This window comes from Magallana gigas, chromosome 5 (assembly GCF_963853765.1).
Source record: "Magallana gigas chromosome 5, xbMagGiga1.1, whole genome shotgun sequence".
NCBI lineage: Eukaryota > Metazoa > Mollusca > Bivalvia > Ostreida > Ostreidae > Magallana > Magallana gigas.
Window position 1 is genome coordinate 35,752,935 of NC_088857.1, and position 12,369 is coordinate 35,765,303.

General features: G+C 34.1%; 1 protein-coding gene across 1 annotated transcript in view; it reads right to left on the reverse strand.

Moving 5' to 3' along the window:
• LOC117684820 (cell death abnormality protein 1-like) overlaps window positions 1–12,369 on the reverse strand; it is a 67,926-nt gene that overhangs the window by 14,791 nt on the left and 40,766 nt on the right. Inside the window, exons 2-4 of the mRNA XM_066085222.1 lie at window positions 8,984–9,211; window positions 8,283–8,377; window positions 7,396–7,528 (exon numbers count right to left, since the gene is read on the reverse strand). Of these exons, the coding sequence (XP_065941294.1) occupies window positions 7,396–7,528; window positions 8,283–8,377; window positions 8,984–9,211 (456 nt within the window). The remainder of the gene's footprint in view (window positions 1–7,395; window positions 7,529–8,282; window positions 8,378–8,983; window positions 9,212–12,369) is intronic.

Below are 12,369 nucleotides of genomic sequence, written 5' to 3' on the forward strand. Positions count from 1 at the left end.
ATATATATATATATATATATATATATATATATATATATATATATATATATATATACTTAGTAATAAATACAGGCATATGTGATACAGATGACATCCCACAACTAATATCGGCCTCCGGGGCTGATACAGGTTATCAGCCCTAGGGCTGATACGGATCCGTATCACACCCCTTGCGGAACTCCTCTGCCATTTTCCGTTTCGGCATTTGTGCATGTTTGCAGATGAAAAATGAAACATTTTTTGCAGTCGACATTTTTAAATGCAGTTAAAAATTCAGTTTTGGAACATTTAATTTTACTTAAAACACGAGGAAATTCCAGTTCTGTATCTACATGTTGGTAAAACAATAAGATTTCATATTTTTATTTAATACATGTGCAGACTACTTTCAGATAATATTTGAAATCAATTGGTTCAAGTTTTTACATAATTTATTACTAAGTATATAATAAATATAATAATAAATACAAATGTACCCTTTTTCCATATCACAGCCTGTATCAGCCCTCGACCAATATCACCCCTCAGGCCTTCGGCCCTCGGGCTGATATTGGAGTCTTGGGCTGTTACAGGCTGTATCTCTTTATATACAGCACAAAGAAATTCACCTTATTGGAGCCCAACCCTCCGCCCTGCCCAGGGCTTAAACTCACGACCTCTGGAACCCATTCTCCTAGCAGTGAGCGGCCACCGCGCTAACCACTACCACTCGACCATCAAGGCAAGACAAAAACTTGCTTTCGATGACGAACGGAACCTAGAGCGCTGGTCTATCTATCTATCTATCTATCTATCTATCTATCTATCTATCTATCTATCTATCTATCTTATTAAAACCCATTGTTGTGCAAATCTGTGAAAATTGACAAAGTGCGTGTGTCCTTTTACTTTTTCACGAAATACTACAAAACCCCATGACAAATTTCAAAAATTTAAAGTCAATTATTACGTCATATAAATATTGACGTCACATCTAAAATAAAGGGTAGTTTAGGTCACATCACAATCAAGTTCTGTGTTTTCTACCTGTAACCGCAAACCTCACCTTAATAATTTTTCTTAGTACACGTATTTTCATCTAAGTCGCCATTACTACACTAAGAAATGTAGTATTATTAGTTTGCCTTAACTATATACAAAAAATAGGCATGGAAGCGCTGATTTGTAAAATGTCAGCAAATTAGTTATTTAATCTTGTAAAATGTTCATGATGCTTGAAAATCAAATGTTGCTAAATAGTAAATAAATAACTAGAGCCGAGCTCGTTGCAAAGCAACGAGCAGGTCCTCCGTCGCAACTTCGTGTCACGAAAGGATTGTCCATCAGTCTGATTGAAACACCTCCTTCTCCTAATACTTGTTAGAGCCTGACGGACCCTATATTGATAATAGGTCATCTTTACAGGACCATTTCTTCTTACCAATTAGAGCTTTAGAAAACTGATCGGAACTTTTCAAATGGAGACAAAAAAATTAATTCATGCCTGTTTTCTATGTAACCTTTATTGAGTATTGCACCACTCATTAAACAGATAAAGGCATATCTTTGCTAAGTAGGAGTTTATTTAGATTGTATTTAAATGTGGAGGTCAAGTGGAGATGATCAGTTATTGATACAGGTCTATCAGCACTGGCGTCGGAAGCAAATTTAAAGGGGGGGGGGGGGGGGGGTTTAGACTAATCCTCAGAAATATTGAGGTAAAAAAAACTAATTCCCCTAGCCCCCCGGTTCCGACGCCTATGATCAGACCATGACGAGTGTAAGGAGAAGGGAAATGGTTTTAATGAGACTGGATTATCACTATGATAATAGTAAGTTCCAAAAATCGAAAACGAGACTCAATTTCAAAGTATTATATTCATACTAGGTAAGTTCTTCGTTTAACTTGCTTCACGTTTAGGATAACTTTAAAAATGACATCATATATGTACATGTATATAATTAATTTAATTATAATAAAAGTGTGTGTGTGGCGGTGGGGGGAATGACCCCAAAAAATCAATTTTCTAAACGTTAACTTAAGGGAAATTTTGGTTGCGAGAAAGAGTGGGGGGGGGGGGCATTACTTCCACTGGACCATCTAAAAGGTACTGTTAGCAAACTCACAAATGATACCCCGGCTAAGAAAGAAGTCATTACTCACGTATTTCTCTATTAGAGAATAATGGATGCTTCTTTTTCTTATAGTGAGTCAGACAAGGCAGAGTATATTTACAGGTCACAATATCTTTATGTCAAACTTTAGCTTTTACTCATTTCCATTAATACAAGATATGACACATGTTTAATATGACTTTGTACATGTGCAACTGACCCTTGGTCAAGTTCATGACACATCATCGGTCATAAGGAATCTTTACATGAAATAGAAACTCCCAATGTTTCTCCTTAAATGACTTAGGGACAAATCATTACACACTCTCAGGTCATAAGCAATTTTTGTGTGAAGTAAGAAATTCCAAAGTGGACCGGAAACCAATTTTGCACATTTCCTGCCAGTGACCTTTACTTGGGTTAAGGTCATGACGCTTCGTCAGGTAATGAGTAATATTTCTATAAAGTAAGAACACTACCAATGTTTCTTCATCAGAACGATATAGACCGGACACGACGGACGGACGGACGGACGGACGGACAAGGTGATTTTTAGTTACCCCCCCCCCCCAATTATTTTCGTGGGGTATAAAAATCCTGTTTGATCGTTTTATGCGGCACAAAAAACGACCTTTATTTTTCAATTATTTCTATTATATCACATATAAATATTGTGTAAAAGTATGATTTGTCTGCACATTTGAGTTCTTCTCATCATCGTCGGAAAGGATAGGAAACCCTTGGGTTCCAATTATGTCTTTTCATTGACATTTGTCAATTTGCATCACTAAGTGATTTCCAAGTGGTAAGGTATCAAAGCTTTTGAGATGTTACATGTAGATACTGAATTTCTATGGATCTAAATTTAAGGTTAAAAAAAAACAGCACTTTTTTTATATAGTAAAACAAAATCTAAAATACTCGTACTCGTACACATAAATAAGAAGATATAGCGAAAGTCATTAAGACTTTATTTATTTCTTCTGTTCTAGACTTTTTCAGAGTTAACAAGCTACAAGTTAACAATCTCCCATTTTGACAAGTCAGATTTAAAATAAAATATTCAGCTGAGTGTTAAGTCATTTAATTTGCATAACAACCTCCTATTACACAACTTCAATGATTTTTTTTTATCAACGTGCATATAACAATAAGTAAAATCCCCAAGAACACATACATGTATCTATCGCAATTAAGTGCATACATTTTTGGGAGGCAAAAACGCTGCTATATTATAGTCTGCAAGTCAATTGAACTATGGTCTTTCAAAGAAATAAGAAACTGTCGACACTTACAATACTCTGATGATTTCTTTGACGACCGACTTCATTGCTTAATGTAGTCGTATATCATTACTTCTAATCATTAGAACAAATTTTATTTAATCTTTGACTTAAAACTGTTAACTTATACAACCAAAGACATAAATAACTTATTAAGTTATTTATGTCTCTGATAATTTATATTTTATTCTAACTATAGAAGTTTAGCGTGTTCAACAGGTTAATCTTTTAGCCACATTCTCAGATGACGATATCGCACTTTTAATGTGAGGATGATTGACATCGAATATTTAGATACTTATTGTTTAACAATTGATCACTGCAGTGAAAGCATACTTCAAAATGTTACTCAATTATATAACAATTGCTGATCTGCAGCGGGGGGGGGGGGGGCAATATTCTGAGCTATGTGCGCTGACGCGACACGAGATTTTCGGTCGCACGTGGAGCGGATTAAATTAGCATAGACTGACCGAATAAACACACGGGTGGGAAAGTGACACACATAAAAAAATTAACACAAGTAAAGTAGTCGCCAAAAATTGGTTTTCGCCACATTTTGAAAAAAAGAAAGTCCTTGCACTGTGATCATGTAACCGATAAAATCTAAACAAAACTTGTTTAAAAACTCATGTGAACATTCTTAAAATAATCACTGAATCCCTCAATTCCGGACAATTCTTTTATCGTGGCAGCCTCTATCGCATGTGTTAATTTGATATTTGATTTTTTATCCTGCCTTGAACGCTTGGAGAGTGTTTTATGTTCTAAATCCCCCCCCCTCTCTCTCTCTCTCTCTCTCTCTCTCTCTCTCTCTCTCTCTCTCTCTCTCCTTTAGTGCAACCCAATGAAAATGTCCACTACTTCCTACGATATCTGTAAAACCTCTCAGCAGTATTTAGCGGAAATATTCGTAGGTAAATAAAAAAAATTAAGTTGAAACACAAGTCAATAAACAAATAGTTTAGATCGTACAAAATATCAGTACACATGCACGTGTGATAACGTACATGTAGAAAAACATGAAGCTACCGCAGATCACTTGTCAACTCGCGCAGGATCTCCTTGGCTATGTGCGAGGGGTGATCATGCATAATAATAAGAAACAGTACGAAAACAATAAGGTCTTCTGTTGGAAACGGAAGACCTTAAAAAGAATTAGTATAAGGTCTTCCGTTGAAAACGGAAGACCTTAATTAGAGGATTTCAAGAATCTGCTTTTACACTACATACTATAGCACACATATTTCTCGACGAAAAATAAAAAGAAACTAGAGCAAAGCTCGTTGCAAAGCAACGAGTGGGTCTTCTGTTAATGTCGGAAGTAAAGCTCGAAGTTCCTGTAAGAAGCAGAGCTCTTTAGCCAATTACAAGAGTAACTAAAATAAAAAGATGAAAAAATCGAATTATTCCTGGTACGACTTAACAAAATCCGAATGATTTTAAGTACGAATTAACAAAAACCTTTTTGATTTCAAGAACGACTTAACAAAAAAAATCCGAATGTGTTCAAGTACGACTTAACCATTATTTTTGGTACGAGTTAATTTTACCATAAACATTACGCTATTTTTTAAACCAAGGACGCGGAAGCCAAATTTCCGGAAAAATCAATTTTTAAACCCCGATATCTCTGTAACGCATCGTCCGATTTTTAAACGGATTTCAGTTTTGTACTCAGCATGAAAATTACTGTAAGATACATACGTTTAATTTTTAAAATCAAAAAACATGAAAATTGAAAAAAATTGGTTTTGCTTCCGGTTTCGACCGGAAGTGTCCGAATTAAGTTTCCAGCCTTATGTCATAAGTAAAAAGGTAGTTCTACGTGCTCTGTAAATCTCATAGCTTTATCTTAAATCAAAAAGGAGAAAAGCTCCGGACAAAATCACTTTTTAAAACGTGAAAAACGTCAATATCTGACGAATTTGATGACGTCATCAAATAATTTTTACATATCATAGAGATCTTTCAAAAACACATAAAACCTGAAAATTTCAAATCAATCGATGCAAGCGTTTTTGAAATATTCGAGTTGGAAAAAAAATAAAAAGAATAATAATAATAAGAACTAGAGCAAAGCTCGTTGCAAAGCAACGAGTGGGTCTTCCGTTCATGTCGGAAGTAAAGCTGGAAGTTCCTGTAAGAAGCAGAGCTCTTAAACCAATAACAAGAGTAACTAAAATAAAAAAATGAAAAAAATCGAATATTCCTGGTACGACTTAACAAAATACGAATGATTTTAAGTACGACTTAACAAACACCTTTCCGATTTCAAGAACGACTGAACAAAAAAAAATCTGAATGTTGTTCAAGCACGACTTGACAATTGTTCTTGGTACGAGTTAATTTTACTTTGAACACTACGCTATTTTTTAATCCAAGGACGCGGAACCAAAATTTCCGGAAAAATCAATTTTTAAACCCCGATATCTCTGTAATGCATCGTCCGATTTTCAAACGGATTTCAGTTTCGTATTCAGCATGACCAGCTCTACAAACCTCATAAACATTTAAAATTGAATCGAAAAATTCGAAAATTCAAAAATTTTAAAACACTTCCGGTTTAGACTGGAAGTGTCGGAAACTAAATTCCAGCCTTATGTCCAAATAAAAACGATCAATGCTTCAACACAGAAAATTCCAAGTCTCTATCTTGAAGCATTTTTGAAAAACGCCCTGGACAAAATCACTTTTTTAAAATTTAAAAATTGACGTAACGCAAAAACGGAAGTGACGTTGTAGTTAAAAATTTAACATCTTTGAGGGACAGTGATGCTACATAATCCCTGAAAGTTTCATGTAAATCTGTTGAACACTTTTTGCGATATTAAGCTTTAAAAAGGTCAGAAAAATAAAGAAAAAGAAAAATAATAATAATAAAAAGAAACAATAGAATAACAAGAGGGTCTTCCGTTGAAAACGGAAGACCCTAATAAGAAAAAAAAGAAACCGTAGAAAAACAAAAGGGTCTTCCGTTGGAAACGGAAGACCCTAATAAGGAGAGAAACGCTGCCACCATATTTTAAAATGTGTTGTGAAAATTTATTAAACGAGTAAGATAGAAGACGAGGTACGCTGATATCTAATGTCATAAGCAATAAAATGTTAACGCTTGCCAAAGCATAGTTTTCAACCTGTTGAAATATCATGTAACTTGATCGCTTTTGTCTGACGGGTGATATCACAAGGGAAGTAGCATTTTCACAATATACTTCCTACTTATCAGTTACACATTTCAGACTATATAATAACCTAGAAGATGTTTAAATCGCTCGCCTCACAACATTAAATTTAAAGGACTACATGTGGGTGCGGTAATATGCATTTCACCCCAAAATTAATTATTTTAAAAAGCTTTAAGAATAAGGTGGCAGATAGTAGAAATCATATTGAAAATAAGTGTGTAAAAGGTTATCACCACAATGACGTCATAATGTAGAAATGACGTCATGAAAATTGTCTAATTTTGATAAATTGTTGTTTTGTTGCAAAATATGGTTGTTTTCGATGGTTTTTCGACTTGGAAACATCGAGTACACGCTTCCTCAAGTACCATTTTTAGTATAATGTGTAAAATTATAGGGTAAAAAAACATACGTTTAAATCGTTCTTGAGCAGACCTGCGCTCTAAAATTGGGTCATTTAGGTGACGTCATAGATAAACAGCGAATGGGAAATGATGACTAAATTCAAGATGAAAGTGATATGCATGCTCTGCACAATGATTTATGGAGATTTGAATTTTATACGACACTATTTAAAAATTGGTTAAAATTGGGGGCAGATGTTTACCATACCAGATATTGTCCTTTGTGTACCTAAGAACGTAATTAACGTGTTTATATTGTACACATATTATTAAAAAGAAATAATTGGTGCATCAATCATAAGGTTGCTCCTAAGCGTTTTTAAATTTGCTTAACTCCAGTGTACGTAGTCATCTGATTTTATGAGTTAAAAACAGTGTACTTATTCTTGCTTAAAACATGATAAGTTATAAAATTAGTATACTTGCTTAAATTTAAGTTTGCTAAAGATATTTCCATCACTCCTTCATCCCCCGTAGACCCGCCAGATGCTTCTGTATAGACGTAATATGACCCATCCTTAGCTGAATATGGTCCAGTATCATCACTAGGCGTTCCGTTCTGAGAATAAAACCGAGGAATGAAACATAATTTTTATTGGATAACGCTAACAAAATCACATTTCTGTTCCTATTTGTATAAATTTCGAAAAAATAATGTTCATAGGCGTCGGAACCGGAGGGGGGGGGGGGGCTGGGGGGAGGGCTTACCCACCCACCCCCCCACTTTTTTTGCAAAGTGAAACGTAACCATCAGGCACATAGCAGAATAGAGGGTTCAGCGCCCCCCCCCCCCCCTTTTTTTCGTCGGAAATAAAATTGTTCCTTAATTAACCTTGAAAGATTGTGAGAAGTTGGAGTCAAAGGCATACTAGCGGCCCCCCCCCCCCCCCCCCGCACGGATTAGGAATTTCATGACTTTGGAAAAGAAATATTTTGGTATGTAAGATTTATTTTATTGGCGTAATAGGTATACTCCCCCCCCCCCCCCCCCCCCCCCCGCCACGGATTAGGATTTTGATGATTTTTGGAATTAGGTTTTATTTTTTTATTTTTGAGGATTAGTTTAGCCCCCCCTCACCCCCCACCCCCCCCCCCCCCCACCCCCACACACACACACACTTTCAATTTGCTTCCGACGCCAGTGATGATTTATTCTATTATATTTGTAATGAAAAAGCTGCGCTCAGTATAACTTCAAAAGAGTGACATTCCAAATTTTTATTTAATTTCTTTAAAGTCATTGATCATAGCAGAGTAAAAAATGTTTTAGTAGATAATAAACCCCCCAAAAATAATAGATGCATTAAACATACACTATGCTTTCTCCACTTCATTTCACCATGGTTATATATGGAGCAAGTTTCAATTTCTGTCTCGAAGGAACACGAATACAAAACAAAAACTTCATCTGAAAAAAATCCATGCATAAAACTGTTAAATGCTACAACACAATCACTAACTCATTTCTAAATATTTAAACGCCAAACATTTTTAAGAATCATTTGTATGTTTGATAACTTATTCCAATCTGGAAAGATGTCATTAAAAATTGAAAAGGGGCTATATCTGCACATTTATTTTAATGCATTTTCCGTTTTTGTAGGAGAAATTTATTTGTAATGAAAGTGCAAAAAATGTTATTGTATCATGTTTTTAGTATAATAAGTTCTTAAGCAATATTAAATGTTCTGATTTAGGTTCGAAAAAAAGTGTATATAAATATTGATATTTGTTGAGGATAAAGATACTTACTCATGGAGTTTTTAAAAAAAATAAATTTACTACTGTAAACAGGGAAATATTCGCCCTAGTTTTAGTTTCGTCCCTTCGCCCTCATTTTCAGCGGGCGAATTGAAGACTGACCAAATTCTATGCCGCAAAAAATATTTCTGTTAACACATCTGAATTTGAACGAATTCAAGACTGGGCGAAGCTGTATGCAATTGAAGAATGGCGAAAATAACACGGAACGAAAAATACCCTGTATACAGTACCACCGCCACATAAATCTAACCTGAGCAGTTTGAGGGTTTGTTCAAAACACCGTCGTTACAAAAACAACTGTTGGCATCACAGAACGAGTTTTTGTCGCATTCTGTTCCCGCTATACATGTACACCTAACGCCAGTCCATCCATTTTTGCACAAGCATTCCCCGGTATGCTTGTCACACGATAAAGACTTACTTTGATCACAAACACAAGCATTATTGCAGTTTGTTCCAAATTTAAAAAGTGGACAATCTGTTAAAAAAAAAGCAATACCTGTTAAAAACACACTAGGTTTATAAAGAAATGTATATATTGTATAACCAATGCTACTTAATATTAAACAAATTAAAATCTAGAGTGACAAAGTAAATGTACCTTTGCATGTTTATGATTTTCTGATTAGGTTTTGTCAATATATAAAAGAGAAGTTTACATTTACGCACACCCGGGCAACTTAAAGTCAACAGTTAGACATGATTCTAAAATAACCATATATACTATATATTTGTTATAAATACATAATTTTTTGCGCCTTTGATATGAAAAAAGAAAGGCCTTTAACACGTCCCTTATATTGGGTATACATGGGATGTGATATGAAAATACAGATAAAACAAAATATTCAAATATGTTGAAAACCATTTCATTCAATATTCAGTTCTTAGTACTGGACAAGACAGATGCTGTACTGTAAATGAGATATTTATTCAGTGTAGTTAATTAGAAATAACGCGATGAAGCGTTTCAATTAAAGCCTCACGAACGAGATCACAATTGCATGTAATAGATGAGCCCAAGGTTTATTACCATTTAAACAAGAATTGCTCACTTCAAATGGATAAGGAAACATGACTATAAACTAAACTTTATAACAATGATAATTACTACAATATTCTTTGTTTATTGATTTTCGTGGACTTTCTCTAAGAGTGTTGTGTAGTTATGAGATAATAACATTGTGCTAAACAAATAAAAACGTTGATAATAATTTTAAACATAATCATCACGCGTGCAGTTAACCTAAAACGTGACGAGTAAGATGCCTTAATCTATTCTTTTGAATTATCTATTGCTAGAGGGTTGGATCCCCTATGTGTTGTGTAAACATGCTTGCAAGAAAGTTTGATTTAATGTGGTCTAACACTCAGTAGCACGTGAGTTCAAACTTGAAACAGTTGTTTTAAATGTAATTCCTGAGAATGGACCAGTATATTAAAAAGGTTCTGGAAGTTCGATAAATTAGATAAATTTTCTCAAGACAACAAATACATAAAAATTTTCCCACTAAGTTCTTGACTTTTTATTGAACAGTAAAATACATAAAGTTAAAAAGGACAGTATTATTCGAGATTATAAATATTGGAAATTGAAAATGATTGAAAGTAAGAATTTTATAACTGCACTAAAATCCAAAGGATCAGAAGAATATTGCGATCAAATAATCCATTGTAATAGTGTTCATTAAAAAAAAAAATGAGGATTTTCTTCTGTCTCTGATATTTGTAAGACTTGTAGAAATTATTTCTGGAAGGCTGTTTTCTTATGATGGACTCGCAGTGATGAATATTTCAGTATAAAAATAGAAATATTCGGCATGAACAAATATGAGACAACCTAAAGGTTCAAATAGAAAATAACTGCTACTATTACAACTGTAAGCATCTTTCTTTTATGTCATTTTTATGACCTTGATAGTAAATAAATGAGCAAAATTTTGAAATAAATATAAAAACAAACTTTATTGAATACCGTGGCATTGAAGGAAGTGTCCTCAACAACAAAGCATTTTCTGATAAAGCCGTTGGACTACATATCCCTTTTGCTGTATGAATATTTTCTAACTAGAAAATACAAGGAATTGTTTAACTGTTCTTGAGATATCTGAAAGTTTATTAGGGGCCACCTTTAAACTTCTTACCGGGTCCATGAACCAAAAATTTTAAGGCAGCATATTGATAAGAACATTATTCTGACCAACGTTTGTTCTACATTGCTTTTCAAAAAAGTTCTCCTTTCCGATAATTATGATCAAGGTTTGGACTTTTAACCCATTGCAAACCTTACTTATGCAATCTGTGATATAATTTTAGTACTGTATTGTTAATCAGCTGTACAATGAACATTTTTGCTACATAAGTACATGTAATAACAAATTATCGCTCAGTAGAGAGTTACAATAAAAAATAAAATAAAAAATCCCTCAAATTTTTTTAATACTGTTTAATATCCGAAACCGGGAAGTAACGTCATCATCTTAAAATATAAATCTCTGTTGTACACATGATGTTTTATAAGTCCTAAAAATTTGGTGCAAATTGTCGAATAGTTTTTGAGAAATAACGCCCCAAAAAATCAGAAAAAAACAAATAACGAGAGCAAAGCGTGTTGCAGACCAACGAGTGGCCTGGATCTTCCGGTAATGTAAAAAAGAAAAGCCTGGCAGTTTCTACTGGAAGTAGGATTCTGAAAAAAAGTAGCTATCAGACAAACAAAAAAATCAAATCCGAACGATTCTTGGGGCGACTAAACAAAAAATGAATTATTCTAAGTCTCAACAAATTTTTAAATAGTTTCTGGTCCGAGTTGACTTTAGTTTGAAATATTTACTTTTTTTTTCACTTTTTTCTTAACCAAGATCGCGGAAAAAAATTATCCGGAAAAATCGAGTTTCAAACCTCGATCCTCGCGATGAACATTTTGCTTCTGCAACTGATAAATTTTTTTGCCAATTAATCAGCAACTTTTGCTTTACATTTCTTAAAGCGGCACGGTGACTCAAAATATATGTTTTGCTTTTTGATTATGACAACGGAAATAAAAAGAGCTACTCAAAATTTCATAATACGGAAGGTTTCACGCATCACAAGTCATTACTTATCAATTTACAGGTCATTAAAGCTTATTTGGAAATTGCACATGTAAACAAACCGAGTTGTTTTTGACATTGGTTTAATGTCACGTGATTGCGATTTCTGTCTAAAAATAGTTACAATGGAATTGAAACACTGATGATGAAGAATTTGAATTTGAAGCTATTCGATGTCTGTAGTAAGAAATATGTATTTATAGAGAATGCATCTTGATAAATATATAGTTCTTGAAGACATCATGTTTCAATGAGAGGTTTCTGGCTCATGCTGTATGCCACGCTGCAGTATTTACATTCCCCTGCGCTTTGGCTATGAAGCGGAAGGAAAAAATCAATATTTTTGTGTTGGCCCAACGCGTAATTCTATTTTTCTCTTTCTAATTTGATGTATTTACTTTGGAACACCGTAATTTTTCAAAAGTGCATCTTTTCATATGATATATAAAATATGTAGAAATCGTGTAAAATCTCGATATTTGCTAAACCATGGGTTTTGTGCGTCACCATGTCCCTTTAAGAAAATATTCACACATCCAAAGAT